At 40.5% G+C, this 20332-nt stretch overlaps 1 protein-coding gene across 3 annotated transcripts; it reads right to left on the bottom strand.

Moving 5' to 3' along the window:
* Positions 1-281: 281 nt before the first annotated feature.
* Positions 282-19520, bottom strand: LOC134603520 (uncharacterized). Of its 3 annotated transcripts, none has more exons than XM_063449579.1 (7): positions 19415-19520; positions 12292-12341; positions 7902-8058; positions 5826-5907; positions 5615-5743; positions 3185-3272; positions 282-1916 (listed from the first exon to the last, which is right to left on the bottom strand). In XM_063449579.1, the coding sequence occupies exons 3-7, from the start codon at positions 8050-8052 to the stop codon at positions 759-761; spliced, it is 1608 nt and encodes a 535-aa protein (XP_063305649.1). In that variant the 5' UTR covers positions 8053-8058; positions 12292-12341; positions 19415-19520; the 3' UTR covers positions 282-758. The 3 variants fall into 3 exon arrangements, with proteins under 3 accessions (XP_063305649.1, XP_063305650.1, XP_063305648.1); XM_063449580.1 differs by lacking the exon at positions 12292-12341 and having other exon boundaries at positions 282-1429; positions 1523-1916; XM_063449578.1 differs by lacking the exon at positions 12292-12341.
* Positions 19521-20332: the final 812 nt, after the last annotated feature.

Below are 20332 nucleotides of genomic sequence, written 5' to 3'. Positions count from 1 at the left end.
ATTATGGTCCGTACTCAATGTCAAGCAGAGGGCATGTTTCTGGATCAGTCTCAATACATCTGTTATGAATACAAAAAAACCTTGAGGAATTGCCACAAACGTAGGTTAAGGGATGAATAAAGTTGGGTCCTTTCTAGAGGAAGACTAAGAATGCCAATATGGATGGATGGAAGCCTAATAATGCATTGTTGTAGCAGGCAATTTAGGTCAGTATAAGTTTGGTGTATTTACTTTTTTGAATGTTCTCTATGGAATTAGAAAATGTTATACACACAAAATACTTTAGAACTCAGAATTTAAAATTTATTAGTCTGTGTGGTTTTCACCACATGGCTTGATTGACAGAAATATAAAGTTGATATGTAGCAAAATCAGTTCCTCCCCCCCCCCCCCCCCCCCCCAGAATCCCTACAGAAAATGATTGCACAGTGATTTATGTCTTTGATTTGAAAGGAAACAAATGTAATTTGATGGTAGGATTTATAGTGATGTTAAATACCAACTTGTAAACGAAAATTTGCAAAGGATCTCTTGGATCGGATGACCTTTGCCTAAAGCTGGTTCAGGGTGTGCTATTTAAGATTGTAGAGTCTGGCTCAACTTGTGCTTGCTGAGACCCTAGCTTGTTGTATTCTGATTAAGACTTTCTGAACCCTGATGAAGGAAAGCATTTGAGAGAAGAGACCTGGGAGTAAATGCCCTATTAGTGCTTGGCTGTTAGGCATTGTTGAAGTAGAAGAAAACAACCCTGTCTTTCCTCAAATACTGCTACCGCTTCCCTCAACCTCTTCTAAGAAGACGTTTCTCTTGCGCAAAACCTTCCCTGCTTTCTTTGTTGGCAGGACATTTTGAAGTTCGGATGACCCAGATGGTCCTTCCTCTGTGTTGCCTGTATCTGAAGCGGTAAGATCCACAAAGACACTCCTTTTGTACAAAGCCCTCCTTGTTCTGTCTTTTGGTGGAGAGTTTTTAAGTTCTGATGACCCAGATGGACCCTCTTCAATGTTGTCTAGATCAAAGACATTTTGCAATGCTCTTCTCATTCTTTCTTTTGGTTGTTCATTTTGAAAGTCTGATGACCCAGATGGACCTTCTTCTGCGTTTTCTAGTTCAGCAGTTGTAGGAAGCTCAATGACATTCCTCTTGACCAATGCTCTCCTCGTTCTCTTTATAGGTATGTCATTTTGAAGGTCTGATGATCCAGATGGACCCTCTTCGATGTTGTCTAGATCGAAGACATTTTGCAATGCTCTTCTCATTCTTTCTTTTGGTTGTTCATTTTGAAATTCTGATGACCCAGATGGACCTTCTTCTGCGTTTTCTAGTTCAGCAGTTGTAGGAAGCTCAATGACATTCCTCTTGACCAATGCTCTCCTCGTTCTCTTTATAGGTATGTAATTTTGAAGGTCTGATGATCCAGATGGACCCTCTTCGATGTTGTCTAGATCGAAGACATTTTGCAATGCTCTTCTCATTCTTTCTTTTGGTTGTTCATTTTGAAATTCTGATGACCCAGATGGACCTTCTGCGTTTTCTAGTTCAGCAGTTGTAGGAAGCTCAATGACATTCCTCTTGACCAATGCTCTCCTCGTTCTCTTTATAGGTATGTCATTTTGAAGGTCTGATAACCCAGATGGACCCTCTTCAATGTTGTCTAGATCAAAGACATTTTGCAATGCTCTTCTCATTCTTTCTTTTGGTTGTTCATTTTGAAATTCTGATGACCCAGATGGACCCTCTTCAGTGTTGTCCAGATCGGAAGTGCTTGGATTCATCTGGATGTCCCTCTTGTGCAAAGCTTTTTTTGGTTCAATTGGCAAGCTGTTTTGGGGTGTGATGCAGAGGTTTGGCTGTTCCTCAGTTGCAAATGAATTATCCCAGATAGTATCACACAACTGCATGCTTGATGAAAATGCCTGAGATAGAAATAAAGATTGTCTTTGTTTTATATTCAAAACTAGAAACAATAAACCTTTAAAACAACCATCTGTCATGTAAATATTCACATTAAACAAAATAAAAGTTCAAAACTAGATTCCTTCCAGATTCTTACATTCATCTAAGCTATTTTACGAATCGCAGAATGATCTGCACAGAGTGGAAGCAGTCAACTTGAAACTGCATCCCGGTTTAACGCTCTGTGATGATTATGGATAACAAGTCTATATAATTCAAAGCCTTTCAAGACCGCAGCTTGTTTGTCGAGTGTTTGGGTAATTGAATAGATTAACGCCTGTTTTTTTAGAAATATACATTTTATTTAGACTTCCCATTGGTTGATGTTGCGCTAATGTAGCGCTCCCCTTCTGTCGTCCTCATGGACACGTTCCCCTTTGCACAGTTATTGACCCTGTTTTGAAGACACTTCCCCAAGCAGAGCAATCCTCTCTGATGTGAAGTGAACATTACAGCCTTACTAACACATTAATGTCAGAAGCGAGTGTCGTCCGTTACTCCGTCCTCTATTTGTAAGAAACACCTACTGGGGAATATGTGTGCAAGAGAGTAGAACTATTGTGGAGAGGGTTCTACTGCTCTCTTGTCTCTCAATGTTCTGGCATAGAGGTTTATGCCAACTCGATGGCAAATAAATGACAAGTGTGGTAAGATCCAACAGTTTAGAACTTTAAATTAAATTTTTTGCTTGCATGTATGTAGAGTAAACAAAGTTACTGGTATTAGATACATTGTGGGTACCGGGATGAAATGTAAGTATTTAAATAGCGCCTTTCTCCCAGTGGGACACTCTTGGAATTAACCAAAAAGGCAGCTGATTAGTAATAGATGTTAGTATTACCTAATTGCTAATTTTATTGACCTCAGAAGGATGAAGGGCTGAGTTGGTCCTGCTGGAACTTTGAACCTGTGACCATGCATTTTGGAACAGGCTTTGTAGTCAGGGAATTAACCAACTGAGCTACCTCACTGGCATACACCCAATGCAAACAGCCTGATGCAGAAACCGCAGAATTGCCTTTTTGTAAATAAGCTTTGATGTAGAAAGCTGTGAGTCTCTTAAGAGGGCACATTAGCCAGTATCCAGGACAGATTGTGAGTCAGATGGTTGGACTCCTAATACACTAATCCACTTGCTCATTTTCTCCTGCAGAATCTATTCTGTAGAGAATGTATATGGTGTGGCTCATCTAGTTTAACCACTGTTGAGATAATGTTGAAAACTCACCTGTGCGAATGTGACGCAGCTGTTGGAGCAGTTTGCGCTAGAAGTGGGGTCCCCTTGACAGATGAAATCATCCTTGCAAGCTTGTAACCTGAAGAAATGCAGTGTTTCTGTTAGTGCTATACACTTTCAAACATATATTGTCCTCATAAAGAACTGTCTTAATGTTGGCAGGTGAGCTAACACTCCAATGGCCATTGCAGTGCTACTAAAGATCTATTTAAATGGCCATTGGGATTGGAGAGTGTGTGCAGGTAATTTTGTTTTTGTTTACATATTTTGGTAACTATTATAAGTATTGCTGCTGCCAAGTGTAGTTTTATCTAAAAAATTTCTACATATGTACATGAATAAGTGCATTCCATAGAAGGCAGGGATATAAATAGTTTACAGATGCATACATGCATAGAAACGTTACATTTATCATTGCAGGTATTGTATCATTGATGGCCAGTTTTTTTTTAGGTCACTGAGGATAAAGGAAACTCTCACAAACCCTGGAGAACTGCTGAGTAGTTGTCACTGTCGTGTGACGAGCTGATATTTTACTATATATGACAGGGCTGAGTTCATGTCAGTATTGGCCCACCTGGTTAATTTTGTCACGTCAAACACTGGCAACAAATACCATAATTCTTTTCCCGTCTATTTTACTACAGGAATTTTGGTAGTTGTAGTCCAACAAGTCTATTCTAAGTAGCCTGTTTTAGGGCAAAATCTTCCTATTTTAAAGAAACGCTTCAAGCTTGTTGTGATGATGGTGCCAAGATTTACCCTGGAGCTCCCTTATTGTAAGGAGTCAAAGGGTATGCTAGAGCGGGCGCCAATTTATTGTTGGATACCCACGTAATTGCGCTGGATCCAATCTTTGGTATTTGAGCTAATAGAACACTTAGATGATGCTCCTTCCTGCCAAGTTTTGAGGATACTTTTGCCATTTGCCATTTTAGTCAACATTTTTTTTTATATAAATTCTTTATTTTTGGGTGCATAAGTAAACAAAGCAGCTCACTCTGCCACAATAGCAGTCGTGAGTTTCAACATGATACAATAACATTACAATGACGGCATTTTGGCAATGCACAGTTTTGTGTGTGGAAAAATAGATGTGCCATGAGTCAACCTTGAGTGTTGTGTGCAGTTATGGTGATTTGGCTTTTACAGCGTCACAACAGCAGCCTGGCTATACCTGAGGAGCAAGTAGCAACGCCCTGTTATGTGGGGCTTGTAGCCTAGGTTGTGCTAGGGCTTCGTGTCATATGGCCTTAGCTGGCTTGTGTGAGAGGTGTATGTATTGTGTCGTTCTTGTAGGGGCCGCCTGAGGGCTGTGCTCTCTGTAGGTATTTTGTTGTTCCTGGATGGCTGCTGAGGCTAAATTTGGTTTTTAAGGCAATACAATTTGGTATTAAAGAAATAAGCCAGAGTAGTCACTAAAGTGAGAATTCAAAGTGAATTTCAAATTTAAGTTAAAAAAAGTGAAACAGGAAAAACTCAAGTAGTCTAAGCTTTCAATTTGACTACTCTGGCCTTAAATGTGAAATTCACTTTTGTAAATAAACCTGCAAATGTGTTTCTATGTGTATCCAAGGAGAACATACAAATATCATTAAGTTACCAGTTTTTTTAAATAGCGCCTGTTATAATTTTACTTTAAAAGCAAAATAATAATAATAATAATAATAATAAAAAAAAGCTTCGGATATTCACTAAGCTTGCTGTTTGTCGCCATTAGACATTGGACGCACTCCCTTCCAGTGTGGAGTTTGTAGAATGCTTGCAGTTAGTCTTACCCAAGGAGCCCTGAGATTTAACTGCTTAACTCATTAGCATGAATTAGTTTTACGGTAACTGGCCACCAGATTAATGCAGGGCAGGGAGAGATCCTTGCTGCGCAGGTTTCGGTGAGGGTTATTTATAAATAGCGACTCTGGCGTGTGTAGTAATCAGCAGGAATATTCTATGGTAATTGCTCCACTTTTAACACCTTGTTGAGTGACATTCTACAGGAATCCCAGACAGTTTGATTTTTTTGGGCACGGATTAAAAATTGTAGACATACTTCACCATTGGGGATTGTTTCCCCTTTTGTTTTTGCATATTCAACTTCACTTGGAATTATCCGATACCCCTAAATTTAGGGGTGAGTATTTACCAGCGCTCCACTTAAGGGCCTTTGTGGTGGGTTTTCCTTATTTGTATTACCCTCTCAAATTCCCTATCTTTTATTGTTACTTTAAGATTGGAGAGATCTTCTTCAAGTGTTGTAGCAGCTAATAATTATTTGTTATCACTTATTATTTTAAGCACCTTTTTTACACACAGATCACTTTTTTTTCACGGATTAAAAAGGAATTGTATTCATTCGTAACAGCTGAAACTCTTGTTTTGCGTAAGTCTACTGGTTACTATAGTAAATGAAAATCTGGATCTCACCATTGGTTGCAGAATCCAATGCACAGAGGCAGCTTATTCAGTCCAGAAGCAGATTCAGGGTCCCCCCATTCAGAAATATGTGGGGAGCACAGATACATGCACTCCACTCGGCTTATTTGTGCCTTACACCTGTGAGTGGGAGAGAGGTAAGCTTGGTTAGATGGGTGTGTTTGTTTGATCTCTTCCACTACGTGTGTACAAAGGGTCTTACCTGTGGCTAAGAGGACCACACTGATCCCAGGGGAATGGAGAGGGGAGATTGGCGTGTAAGTACTCAGGAGAACAGCATGCATCTAAAATGTAGAAACAAAGACGGTGAGATTGTGGGATGATACACATGGAAAGTCTGATGTCTAAAGGTTGCCTTGGTTTTAAAGAAAAACTATAGGGTCAGGAACACAAACATGTATTCCTGACCCTTTAGTGTTAAAAACACCATCTAGCCCTGCTATGCCCCCTAAATATAATAAAATGTTTTCTTTATTCCAGTCTGCTGGTGCTGGCTCTGGCACTGATCTCCCTCCTTGGCTGACCATCAAAAGTAATGAACTCAGCCAATCACAATGCTGTACCATAGGAAAGCATTGGATTGGCTGAGATTGCCAAGGAGGTGAACCGGGGGCGGAGCCAAACACCTACCTGGCCAATCAGCATTGCCTCCTAGAGATGCATTGAATCAGTGCCTCTCTATAAAGAAAGTTGCGTGTGTGCATGCAGAGGGTGGAGACACTGAATGGCAGTGCTGCACACTTCCTGCACACAGGAAGCACCTTTTGTAGCCATCTGAAAAGACAGTGTTTGTTGCAAAATGCCTGAAGGGACAGATTATACTCACCAGAACAAATAAAATCGTTCTGGTGACGATAGTGTCCATTTAAGGCGAAGCGTTTTGGAGCAAGTAGATTGTGTGATGGAGTGAGAGAACGAACATATTGAAAGTATGGATGCGGTAACCTAGAGCAGGATTAGATCACAAGTGTACTGCATCGTAGAGGACCTGAGATGTGGTAGTACTTGTGTGAATGATGGAAGGGCCGTTAAAGAATTTTTCAGGTTGCTGCACGGTAACTACAATATTGCAATAGCTGTCGTATGGCAGGTGGTGCCCTGTACCGCTTAGTGACCGTGCCTAGCATAGTGTGATGTAAAGAGATCTGTCTAAACCTAATCTTTAAGAACCAGCGGGTGCAGCTGTAGATAAAATGTGAGTGCGTGTGCATGTGGCAAGAGGTTATTGTACAAACACCAGGGCTGTCCGGCACCAAAAGCCGCTTGTTCTGCAGCGATTGTTTCACATCTCCTAAGCACGTGGAGGCTGTCATTCAAAAAATTAGTCTTCTGCATTATCACGGGGACAGAATTGGGGCAGGACTTTGGGTGCCACAAGAACCAAACTTTTACTGCTTGAAAACTGACAAAAACTGGATGAACTGCACCAAAATATTTACTGAACAAAACAGCCACAAGATGCTGTATTATTACAATAATCTGTAGTGGGTTTGAGCGTTCCTTTAGTTAACACTAATTAATTAATTAACTAATTAACAACAGATGGACCATTGAACTGGATGGTGAGTGTGTTGGTCTCAGTTACAATAAGTACAACTTAGAAAAAGTTTTGACTAATTTAATTGTCAGACAGTCCACACCAGTTTTGTTCCCCTACATCCCTATTAAGTTTCCAAACCTAAATAAAAGCATATGAAGAGTAGTAAAAAATAAATATATATATATTTATTTTTTTCAATGGGCCTATTCCATAGACATGGGCCTGGAGCTGCAGCTCCAACAGCCCCTATGTTAATCCGGCCCTGGCAAGAAGGACATTTGGGTCTCCAATCTCTTGCCCAGTATGTGTCATGTTCCATTTCTTTGTATGTGTCATGAGATTTCCTCAAAAGCATTACTTTTTATGCTCCCTCCCCAATTAAAGTCTTATTATTATTTTATTTATATAGCGCCAGCAAATTCCGTAGCACTGTGGCAATGAGAAATATAAATTAGTCACCTGACCCAAGCAATTCTCATAGAAACATCATGGCAACCGGTTAAAACGGAATTAAAAAAAATAAACTAGCTGAATTGGAAAAATTCTCCAAGTCAGTTCTATTGTCAGTTAATTTTGACTTTGAATTCATTCTGAATCCACAAGAATTCTCACTTTGGTGAATATAACTTACTATGTATATCTGAGGAACCACTGAATTAGCGTGACATGTCTGGTTGGCAAACTATGCGGCCATGGCCTACATCCAGATTAGAAAAAAATATTGTTTATTTCACTCACTTTTCGAATACTGTTGACACTCCCGCAGTCCAGGCTCTGCAGAGGGAGTGAGTTTGTATTGTTTGCCGTTTGACAGGCAAGTCTCTGGTGACGCTGTGGATAATGAGAATACTAGGAGGGACTCGAGCAGCAACAGGATCAGAGCTGTCATGCTGGTCTGCAAATTGGAAAATCAAAAAAATATACATATATGTAAGTCAGAGGGTGCTGTAAAGTTAATAACCCCTGTAACATCTTATTACAGTAACCCGGCTCCTGAGTGCCTTATTACCCTGTAACATCTTAATACAGTAACCCGGCTCCTGCATGCCTTATAACCCTGTAACATCTTATTACAGTAACCCGGCTCCTGAGTGCCTTATTACCCTGTAACATCTTAATACAGTAACCAGGCTCCTGAGTGCCTTATTACCCTGTAAAATCTTATTACAGTAACCCGGCTCCTGAGTGCCTTATAGCCCTGTAACATCTTATTACAGTAACCCGGCTCCTGAGTGCCTTATTACCCCGTAACGTCTTATTACAGTAACCCGGCTCCTGAGTGCCTTATTACCCTGTAACATCTTTTTAAAGTAACCTGGCTCCTGAGTGCCTTATTGCCCCATAACGTCTTATTACAGTAACCCGGCTCCTGAGCGCCTTATTACCCTGTAACATCTTATTACAGTAACCCGGCTCCTGAGTGCCTTATTACCCTGTAACATCTAATTACAGTAACCTGGCTCCTGAGCGCCTTATTACCCTGTAACATATTATTACAGTAACCCGGCTCCTGAGTACCTTATTGCCCTGTAACATCTTATTACAGTAACTCGGCTCCTGAGTGCCTTATTACCCCAGTAACATCTTATTACAGTAACCCGGCTCCTGAGTACCTTATTACCCTGTAACATCTTATTACAGCAACCCGGCTCCTGATTGCCTTATTGCCCCGTAACGTCTTATAACAGTAACCCGGCTCCTGAGTGCCTTATTACACTGTAACATCTTATTACAGTAACCCGGCTCCTGAGTGCCTTATTACCCTGTAACATCTTATTACAGTAACCCGGCCCCTGAGTGCCTTATTACCCTGTAACATCTTATTACAGTAACCCGGCCCCTGAGTGCCTTATTACCCTGTAACATCTTATTACAGCAACCCGGCTCCTGATTGCCTTATTGCCCCGTAACGTCTTATTACAGTAACCCGGCTCCTGAGTGCCTTATTACCCTGTAACATCTTATTACAGTAACCCGACTCCTGAGTGCCTTATTACCCTGTAACATCTTATTACAGTAACCCGACTCCTGAGTGCCTTATTACCCTGTAACATCTTATTACAGTAACGCGGCTCCTGAGTGCCTTATTACCCTGTAACATCTTATTACAGTAACGCGGCTCCTGAGTGCCTTATTACCCTGTAACATCTTATTACAGTAACCCGGCTCCTGAGTGCCTTATTACCCTGTAACATCTTATTACCGTAACCCGGCCCCTGAGTGCCTTATTACCCTGTAACATCTTATTACAGTAACCCTGCTCCTGAGTGCCTTATTACCCTGTAACATCTTATTACAGTAACCCGGCTCCTGAGCGCCTTATTACCCTGTAACATCTTATTACAGTAGCACGGCTCCTGAGCGCCTTATTACCCTGTAACATCTTATTACAGTAACCCGGCTCCTGAGTGCCTTATTACCCTGTAACATCTTATTACAGTAACACGGCTCCTGAGTGCCTTATTACCCTGTAACATCTTATTACAGTAACCCGGCTCCTGAGTGCCTTATTACCTTGTAATTTCTTATTACAGTAACCCGGCTCCTGAGTGCCTTATTACCCTGTAGCATCTTATTACAGTAACCCGGCTCCTGAGTGTCTTATTACCCTGTAACATCTTATTACAGTAACCCGGCTCCTGAGTGCCTTATTACCCTGTAACGTCTTATTACAGTAACCCGGCTCCTGAGTGCCTTATTACCCTGTAACGTCTTATTACAGTAACCCGGCTCCTGAGTGTCTTATTACCCTGTAACATCTTATTACAGTAACCCGGCTCCTGAGCGCCTTATTACCCTGTAACATCTTATTACAGTAACCCAGCTCCTGAGTGCCTTATTACCCCGTAACATCTTATTACGGTAACCCGGCTCCTGAGCGCCTTATTACCCTGTAACATCTTATTACAGTAACCCGGCTCCTGAGTGCCTTATTACCCTGTAACATCTTATTACAGTAACCCGGCTCCTGAGTGCCTTATTACCCTGTAACATCTTATTACAGTAACGCGGCTCCTGAGTGCCTTATTACCCTGTAACATCTTATTACAGTAACGCGGCTCCTGAGTGCCTTATTACCCTGTAACATCTTATTACAGTAACCCGACTCCTGAGTGCCTTATTACCCTGTAACATCTTATTACAGTAACCCGGCTCCTGAGTGCCTTATTACCCTGTAACATCTTATTACAGTAACCCGGCTCCTGAGTGCCTTATTACCCTGTAATATCTTATTACAGTAACCCGGCTCCTGAGTGCCTTATTACCCTGTAACATCTTATTACAGTAACCCGGCTCCTGAGTGCCTTATTACCCTTTTTTTGTCTTTAAGAGGCAAGTACAATATGAATGCCTTATCACATGACACTGCTATTGGTATAATTCAGCATGCTCCTTATACAGGTGAATATGTTGGCTTTTTGATGATTGGCAAGGTGGTATATTTTATATTGTCTGGTACTGAACATGCTCTTCTGCAAGCGCAGTAAGCTTTCCATATAGGAAAGCATTGCTTCAATGCTTTCCTATGGGGATTTTACCGACGCTGGATGTCCTCATGCAGAGGCAAAAGTTGCCTAGCAAACAGGAAGGACCTCTAGTGGCTGTCTGATGGTTAGTCACTAGAGGCAGTCTTAACCCTGCAATATAATAATTGCAGTTTCTCAAAAAGGGGACATGAGATGAAGTGGTCTTGATGTCTATAGTGTCCATTTAAGGCCAAAATAGCTGAATGGGAAGTCAGCTGTGTTTCCAGTTTGGCTACTCTTGCCTTAAGTTTGAAATTCACTTTGAATTCTCAGTTTATTGAAAATCTCTGTAAGACTTTGCTCTAAAATTTAAGGATGTCTAGCTGTGGATTCAGAAGATATGCTTTGATAAAAGTTTCAAATTAAAGGGACACTGTAGGCCCCCACACCACTTCAGCTCATTGAAGTGGTCTGAGTGCAGTGTCCCTATTGCCCTTAATGCTGAAATGTTCCAGAGAAACGGCAATGTTTACATTACAGTCTAAGTCAGCCTCTAGTGGCTGTCTAGCAGACAGTCACTATAGGTCTTCTTGGATTGAGGTGGACCTTTGGTCTGGTATCTGACACTGGATTTATTTATTTATTTACTTACTTGATCCGAGCACCAATGTCCCTCAGCGCTGGATTGAAGCTCCTCATTCGTCCCCCGACGAACGGGTTCTAATGCACATGCTCGGCAAATGCCGCTCACAGATTAGACCTCCCAATAGGAAAGCATCAAACTAATGCTTTCCTATGAGGAAAAATCTGACGCTGGAGGTCCTCATGCAGAGCGTGAAGACCTCCAGCGTCAGATTTGGAGGTCCTGAAGGGATGATGTTGGAAAAAGTTATATCAAGATCTTTTAAAATAATTGTCTCATTGTTTCTAAAGCTGCATTTGTGAGTCCAAAAAAATGCTTATGCACACTTAGGGCAATACTCCAAGCACCATAACCACTACAGCCCACTATAGTAGTCACGCTCTGCATGAGGACCTCCAGCGTCAGATTATTCGTCATAGGAAAGCATTAGTTCGATGCTTTCCTATTGGGAGGTCTAATCTGTGAGCGGCATTTGCCGAGCATGTGCATTAGAACCCGTTCGTCGGGGGACGGATGAGGAGCTTCAACCCAGCGCTGAGGGACATCGGTGCTCGGATCAGGTAAGTAAATAAATGGCTTTTAACCCTTTATTTACCGGGGCGCGGGAGGGGGGAGAGAGGCAGGTGCACTTTAGTATCCCATTAACATCTTCTGAGACTAAACAAGCAAATATAGTAACATAATACTATACCTAATACTCATACCTGAAACTGGAGTGAGAAACGGGAACCAAATATTGCCTAAATTCTTGATATCAGTAAAAATAATAATTCTCGACTGGAATAACTAAGCAGATACAACATAAAATATTCTATCAATATAAAGATCAACCTGAAGGGATGCTGTTGGAAAAAGTTATATCAAGATCTTTTAAAATAATTGTCTCATTGTTTCTAAAGCTGCATTTGTGAGTCCAAAAAAATGCTTATGCACACTTAGGGCAATACTCCAAGCACCATAACCCCTATGGTAGTCGTGATCAGTAATAAAAACACTAGACAACGATTTGACAACTTACCTGGGGTCTGCCGGGTGCTGATTGTCTTCTCCTGTGTTCCCAGAAGCTCCCTGCACTGACCTAATCCTTGCCATGCAGGGCTTAGCTCATTGGCCGAGAGATACTCAGCTGACACTCTCCATCAATGAGCCAGCCTTCATGAGGTTTACTAACTCCAAAGGCATGGCACTGCTATGGGGGCAACATTTGCACCCTCGTCCACTTTGCTATACACAAGTTGGTGGGAGCAGTGATATGTCTGAAAACCCATTTCCAAAATTATTTTATTACTCCAGTTACTACATTGATGAACATTGCTGAACTGTTGGTAATCTGGTTAGTAAACAAACACAATTATATTGTAAAAACACTTTATGGATAATGGATACACTTTATGGATTATGGATAATATTGAAACAACCATTATTAGTTTTTCAGATCTAACTCAAACTGGTGAATCATTAAATAATGGGATTATTTCTGACAGTTTCCACAGGGAAACTGCTGGAAACTCAATTTTGTTGTTAGCCTTCTCAGATGTTTTCTAAGATGCCCAAAGGGCGATTAATTTGATAGTTTTACTGCTCACCTTGAACTACTAACCTTGAACACCATTTAAACAATTCTTGAGTTCTCACTTTATTTACCCCTAAGCTAAAAACCCTTTCACTGTATTTAATAAGAAGAGGAAAAACATTGGGACCTGGATTAGCACTAAGCCATAACCTTTTCTAAGCCAATTTTGAAAGTGGAGAATCACTGATTGGCTGAGAGCATCAGTTGACCACTCTCAGCCAATCAGCGATGCCCCATCCCTGCGGTACTCCACGCTTTCTTGAAAGTGACATTTCAAAAGCCAGATGCCGCCTAGGGAAAGTGGACATTGCCGATGGAGGCAGCTTTTTAAAAACCTGTTTAAATCCTTGAGGTAAAAGTCCCCCGGGCGCCTTCTGGCACCATAACAACGTCATTTAACAACGCCAGTAAACCCAAGCTACCGCAACTTGAGGCTGTGCACCAAAACCAATTCACAGAGGTAGAAAAGTGGATAGCGGATAACAGACTCTCCCTAAACATGTTGCTAGACCCCAATCTATCCTTTGGCCTTCACATTCAAAGAATCTCTTCAAAACTTTACCCACAACTAGGTGCCCTGTACACAAAGAAATACTGCCTAAGCCCTACAGTAATGAAACAGATAGTGCAACAAATGCTAATGCTGGTCGTTGATTATGGGGGTGTAGTATATGCACCCGCACCGCAAACCCACCTTAATAAACTTAATACGTTATATAATTTGTTCTGCCGCTTTGTACTAGAATGTAATTACTTTGCTCATCACTGTGACATGTTACAAGAACTAAACTGGCTGTCGCTGGAATCCCGACGCACTCTTCATCTTTCCAGCCTTGTGCATAAGAGCATTTCTGGGAAGCTCCCACCCTACCTGAGTAGAATGCTCTCCCCAGCTGTTCCCACCTCCTATAACCTCCAATCCAGTACTAGCACGATATTTAGCATACCGCAATACAGAAATAAAGTGTGTCGATCCTCCTTTTCCTACAGAGCACCAATTATGGAATAACCTCACGGACACAGTCAATTCTTCATTCAATCTAAAATCTTTTAAGAGATCTATGGCAATAAACATCAGCACGGAATGCACCTGTCATGGTTGAATATATTTATTACCTGTTATGTATTCAATCTATATATGTGTTTATGTGTATATATATATATATATATATATTTATAGTTTGTATATTGTATTTTTGTAATATTGTATCCTATTGTATCAATGCAATGTTTTGTGGACCCAGGACATACTTGAAAACGAGAGAAAACTCAATGTATCATCCTGGTAAAATATTTTATAAATATAACTTTAAATGAAGTTATTTTGGTGTCTGAATTTAAGGCCAAAATAGCTGAATTGGAAGTTAGTTTTATTTCTAGTTCGACTACTCTGGCCTTAAATGGGAAATTCACTTTGAATTCTCACTTTAGCGAATAACTCTGTAAAACATTTTGCTTTGATATTTGGGGGTGTCTCGCCATGGAATCACGGGGTGTAGATGATTCTTTGGTAAAATTTCTAAATTTCAAAACTAAAACCAGGGTTTAACATGAAGTCTTATACTGACTATGATTTAACTTTTGTTGCGTTTATAAAAACTCTTCAGAATAGGGTATCAGTCCACAAATCTGACATTAGTATAGTTCAGGCATAGGCAACCTTCAGCACTCCAGATGTTTTGCACTACACCTCCCATGATGCTTTACCAGCATTATGGGTGTAAGAGCATTATGGGGGATGTAGTCCACAACATCTGGAGTGCCGAAGGTTGCCTATCCCTGGACTATAGTTCCTAAAACTGTAGTGCTAAAGTACCTGCGAACAAATCAATATTTATTCATTGATTGATTAAAATACCTTTAAATCTACGTAGATCCATTCAAATAACAGTTCAGAATTCCAATGTAAGAAAATGAAAATAACCCGGATATTATTACAAATCCGTCCATTGCGTTTATGTCAATATTTGGTTTCTCGTCCCTGGTTTGGACTAATCCCAAGAGCCAGAGATTTTTCGGAAGTGGTCAATGTAGTCGCACCCCCTATTTGTACTTTATTTAATGGATTTCAGCCTTTGTAGGTTTTATTTATGGGTAAGCACTTTGCTAAGCGTGAAAAACACATTAAGTTTGATGCGATTCTGCCGCTGGCTTTACTTTGACAATGTGATTTGCTGCATGTGGATTTTAATGACCGTCAATAAAAGTTCAGTTTTGAATTTGAACTGAGAATGTTTTGTGTATAAAACGGGTTATTCTTAGAAATAAAGTATCTGTGTGTCTAGCTGAAACTGTGAGCTCACAAGTATCCTTCCCATCATGGTAAGATTGTTTTAGTATGTTGGGTTGGGCGAGGAGGGGGGAACTATCAAAGTATTCTGTTCGAAAATTGGTGCAAAAATGTGAAAAGGGTAGAGCTGCAATTGGTACGTGTTGGGTGGTTTCTATGGTGATTGCTCCACTTTCGGTATCTCAGTTACATTTTTTAGAATAGAATTTTTTTTGTATTTATTTCCCCATTGTATCAACTCTTTCTTCCTTTGAATTTTTGTTTGGAGGAAGTTACCCTCATACACAGTGCTAGAATCTGATAACAGAAGAACGTCGTTTTCTAAGGAATCCACTGTTTGTTAAAAATAAATAAAATTTAAAAAAACAACCCATAAAGGGTATTACGCTCTGCATGAAGAATGGTTAAAATGGTATCATGAGCATTGCCTAGGGAGGGGCTTTATGTGCAGAAGCTTTGAATGTAGGACAGTTTATACCCCAAATCCTTTCAGCAACATATATACCAGTAACCCCCCCTCCCCCCCCCAAAATCTTCATTATAGGCTTTAGTGCTGGACACAGTCCATTGGGAAATCACAATTTGTACAGAGTTGAAATATCATGCAGCTTTCAGTCCTGACTGTTGGAGATGGATGGACGGATGTAGAATGGATGTGGGAGGAACTTGGTGACGAGTGTGTGTGCATCCATGGGTACCCACTACGAATGTGATGTAAATAGTGAGTTCACAATCTGCTTGTGAACGCAAGTGCGCAGTCAGTCACTGCTGTTTGGGCAGCCTGTGTTTGTGTTTGTAGAGGGCACTGAGAACGTGTGTGTATGTGTGAGAAGAGAGAGAATGACAGAAAGTGTCTACGTGCACAAACACTGAGGACAGTATGGAAAAGAGGCAAGGAGAATAAAGGGGGTTTGATAACAGAAGACGCTGGTTTGGGTTTGGGGAGGGCACTCTTCACTTACTGTTCCCGTATGTCAAACATGTTTGCATTAGTTCCTTGTCTTGTTTTACCTATTGTACAACGCTTCTGAATATGTCGGCTCTGTATAAATAATTGTAATTGGAACGGTAGAAACGCACATGTAAGAAGGCCGGGGGACAGTGGGAATTTGGAATGGAAACTGATAAGTGTGAAAAAGATAGAGATGAGGAGAGGGCGAAAAAAAATCAATTTTGGATTGTAGAGCAATTACAAACCGAGATCCACCCAGAGTAAGAAAGAGAGGTTTTGAAAAAAATATTAATAGCTATGGTAAGAACCTAGAGGTAGAGTAAGGCTCATAAAGGGGTCTGGTTTGGGACAAAGATTTAACTGAAACCTCACCATGTAATAAGTGTCTGTGTATTTGCCTGTCTGGATTAGAGAGTGTCTGTGTGTGAATGTTATGTTTATTGTGATCGGTGAAATGTGTGTGAGAAGTTAGGGTATGTGTGGTGGTAGTTGGTTGTGGGCAGCATTTTTTTTTGAGCAAGCCCTTAGTGGGAGAGTGATTCAATGGAATGGCAGAGGACATTGTGAGATGATACAGAGATAACGCAGGAAAGAAACCAGAACAGCATAAATGGGACAATAGTGGGATGCATCCCAGGGAGAATATAGCTAAGAGGTTAATAGAATTATATTGAAGTGGCAGACATCAATGACATTTAGTTAGGGAGAGGACATTTCGTCGTGGAGCGGGTGACAGCACGTGTAACTAGCACAGTCATCAAATCTTACCATAGACTCAAATCCTGGACATTTTTTATTTTGAAGTTAACTTTGCCCCTGCATGGCGCCATGCTTACATCAATCATCCTGTCAACCAGGGTATCACCAACCATGCATTAGGCTTTTTTTTTTTTGCTAACTAATTTTGCCTCTTTGTAAGTACTGTGCCATTTTAACCTTTCTTTTTTCCAATTTTTTTTTATTATTTTTTTAAAATAATCAATGGATTTAAAAAAAAAAATTATTGGACGGTGGCATTGTTCCGTTAGTCATGGGTGTAGAAACAAGGGGGTTTGCGGAAGTACAAATACCACCCCACCTCCGTGGATCTGGTGTGACTATAAAGATCACGTGTTTAAGAAAGATCGGAAAAACAAATTGTTTGTTAAAAGTTGGTTATCCCATTCTACTAATAGATTTTATTTCAATGACAATATATAATTTTGCATGTAGAAAACGGAATGGATGTATGATCCCTAAGTGGGCTTCGGATTATTATGAAATACCCCCCCCTGCCCGTCCCCTGATTTTCTTTGCCTTTATGCCGATGCTATTAGTCTGTTCTTGCAGTGTGTATGAAGACTTGTGGACCTTGCCCATCTTGCCAGTTGATGGGTTCTCTACTGTTTAATTATACTGCCAGCAATGAATTCATTACATTTTGTTATAAAGTGGACGTGGCTCATATTCTGTGCTGAATGCAGTACACTGCTAGGCTCCCGGCAGTCCGTACAATGTTTATCCTACCGATTAGCCCGAAGATATTTATACACAACCTTCCTTCCATGATACGGTGCCTTGCTTACTGTCTTATTCAAACACACTTACATCCTTCTTTTTTACTTACTAAACACAAAAACTCTAATCGAATTCCACCTATAGTTTACTTTCTACGAATACAGCCAGCCAGCGTGTTACATGTACATATAACACAACGCATAATATAACAAACAGGACACTGGACGAAAAAAAAAAAAAAGAAATATAAATTATGAAAAAATATAGGTAGCTCACAGAGTGTCACAGAACTCATTACGGTTGTGAGTTAAAAAGCAAAAACCTGTTTTACACATTCTACAGTAAATCAAATAATCACATATTTTGATGACAGATTAAAACGATAACCAACCTGTCTGATCAGCCTTTTCTTGTGTAAAACCACTGATTTAATTATTGATTGTGTTCCCTGTTTAGGACACCAGGGTATCTATGCCAGGATTTCACACACATTACTCACCACCAGCTCTGCTGGGACACTGTTCCTTGCATTGACTACTATTTCTTTAAAATCATATAAGCTGATCACTGCTAGTATCCTCACCTCCAAGTTATTACTCTACTTCGTATAATACTTACTGTACTTATAACTAGTATTTATATACGTGCTATGGAAACGGCTTTTCTGTTGTAGCTTGCTAAAGGTTTTTGAAAGTTTAATTTGAACGGCTATTTGATCTAGATTATCAATAAATAGGGGTTTTGTTCTCTTGAGATCTGTATTATTTATCATTCCGACCTTTCACGAGTCTGGTAGCCCTCATTTAACCCCTTAAGGACCAAACTTCTGGAATAAAAGGGAATCATGACATGTCACACATGTCATGTGTCCTTAAGGAGTTAAACAATGTCTCTAGTGTATTTTTTTAAATTTTCTTTGGTGGGTATCTAGGAAACCATTTAGAGGCATTCTTTAAATGGATCAATCACCATAGAAACCAGCGATATATTCCTGTCATTGCCCTATTTATTACTAACGCCCCATATTCCAGGTGAGTTTTAACATGTGCTCTATAAACAGCTCCTCTGCATACACTCCCTTCAACATGCTTCAAACATACACAAAACGCAGCACATACCCTGCGCACGTACACGCTGGCCTACCTAATACTCCCGCACGGGGTTTGATCACTAAACTGTGAATTAAGGACAAAGGGACCACTGATTTAAGGCTAACGTAGCAAAATCGGAAACGCAGAGAATAGTTCACATTTAATGATTTTGACCTAAAATTTCTGGTGTGCCTAAAAATCCCATATCACCTTACACAGCTTGCACCATGCTCACAGGCGCATGGCGTCACGCAGCCCATTACCTGTGCACACCGGGGTTATTCAATAAATGTAACGCAGCACAGTGAAATCCAAACAGCATCATTTAGGCAAAAATGACTGATTTGGTAAAATTCTCAGAGTTTAGTAAACAAATCCCCTTAGACCAGTCTCGGTCTCCCACCTGTTGCGGTTTTCCCAATGAACCCCTCTGCAGCCTGTCTACTTAATGCAGTGCAGCCCTCGCAGTGTTTTCTCTCCCCCTGCATTTCGTCATTCTCCTGCTTCTCTCTCTACCACCCTTGTAAATCATATTATCCCAGTTACCTAGCGCTGCGCCTCCATCCTGCACCGCTTTGATTCCCTTAATTCCCTACTTAACCCCTTGAGTACCGGAGGAGTCTGCGACATCTAAAGTGATTCATCGTCACCGTCTTTTCTCAGTAACTTACATGATCTCCTAGAATTTTCTTTACATTCACCCCCCCTCCCCGTGCCATCACCCCCCATGTCTCTTACCTCCAGTCTTTGACTGTTCAATAGTCTGACAGATTGGTGGCGTATCAGCTGAGAGTATCACTGCTGTATCTGCCTTCAATGCAGTGATGCTACGTGTGTCTTAATATTTCGTACATCCCCCTCCCTCAAGCCTTCTCTCCCTCCCTTCATCCCTCCCTTCTCTCCACCCCCCACTATGGACTGGTCACTCTTCTCGTCTAATCAGCCCCAGGCTCTATAATTAAACACTCTAAATAAAAATCTTTAAAATGCATTGATTTCTCAAGCCAAAGGATTGTTTTGTGGAGGTCGTCCCTAGTGCTGCATGCTGGCTTGGCTTTTAAAATCACGGGAGATAATACAGGAAGATTTATTAACTAAACTATTGAAAACGTTAGTCCACAATATGCCCTAACTGGACAATTAGCCAAGTTGGAAAAATGTCCTGAAATTAGTAGTTTTGTGGTTCAGAGTTTAGTGTATAAATAAAATGTACTTTTTTACTTAATAAAACCCTGTCTTTAGATCCACCACTAATTAATATCTAAGTTTGTAAAAAAACATAATTAACTCTTCTCAGTTGAAAAGAATAACATTTTGGCAGGGAAAAAAAAATATATATAATTTTTTTTTTTTTTTAAATTAAAGGTTAAATAAAATAGGGTTACCATAACCATTGTGTTTTCGTCTTCATACATATCAAGTCTGCTGATAAGAAGTACATGAATAGCGTTTACCTCCAGTATGTCACATGCTGTGGTAGGTAAATCTAATCAGTGTAGCCGTGGGGGCTGATGAAGATGGTGAGGTGCTAGACTCTACCCTAGAAATTGTGCTTTGCCCCAAGACTTTGCTATACTCTTTACAATTATAAGGGACACTATAGTCACCAGAACTACTACAGCTTAATGTTGTGGTTCTGGTGAGTATAGTCAGTCC

The sequence above is a fragment of the Pelobates fuscus genome, chromosome 3 (assembly GCF_036172605.1).
Source record: "Pelobates fuscus isolate aPelFus1 chromosome 3, aPelFus1.pri, whole genome shotgun sequence".
Classification (NCBI taxonomy): domain Eukaryota; kingdom Metazoa; phylum Chordata; class Amphibia; order Anura; family Pelobatidae; genus Pelobates; species Pelobates fuscus.
This window is presented reverse-complemented; position numbering and strand designations above follow the sequence as displayed.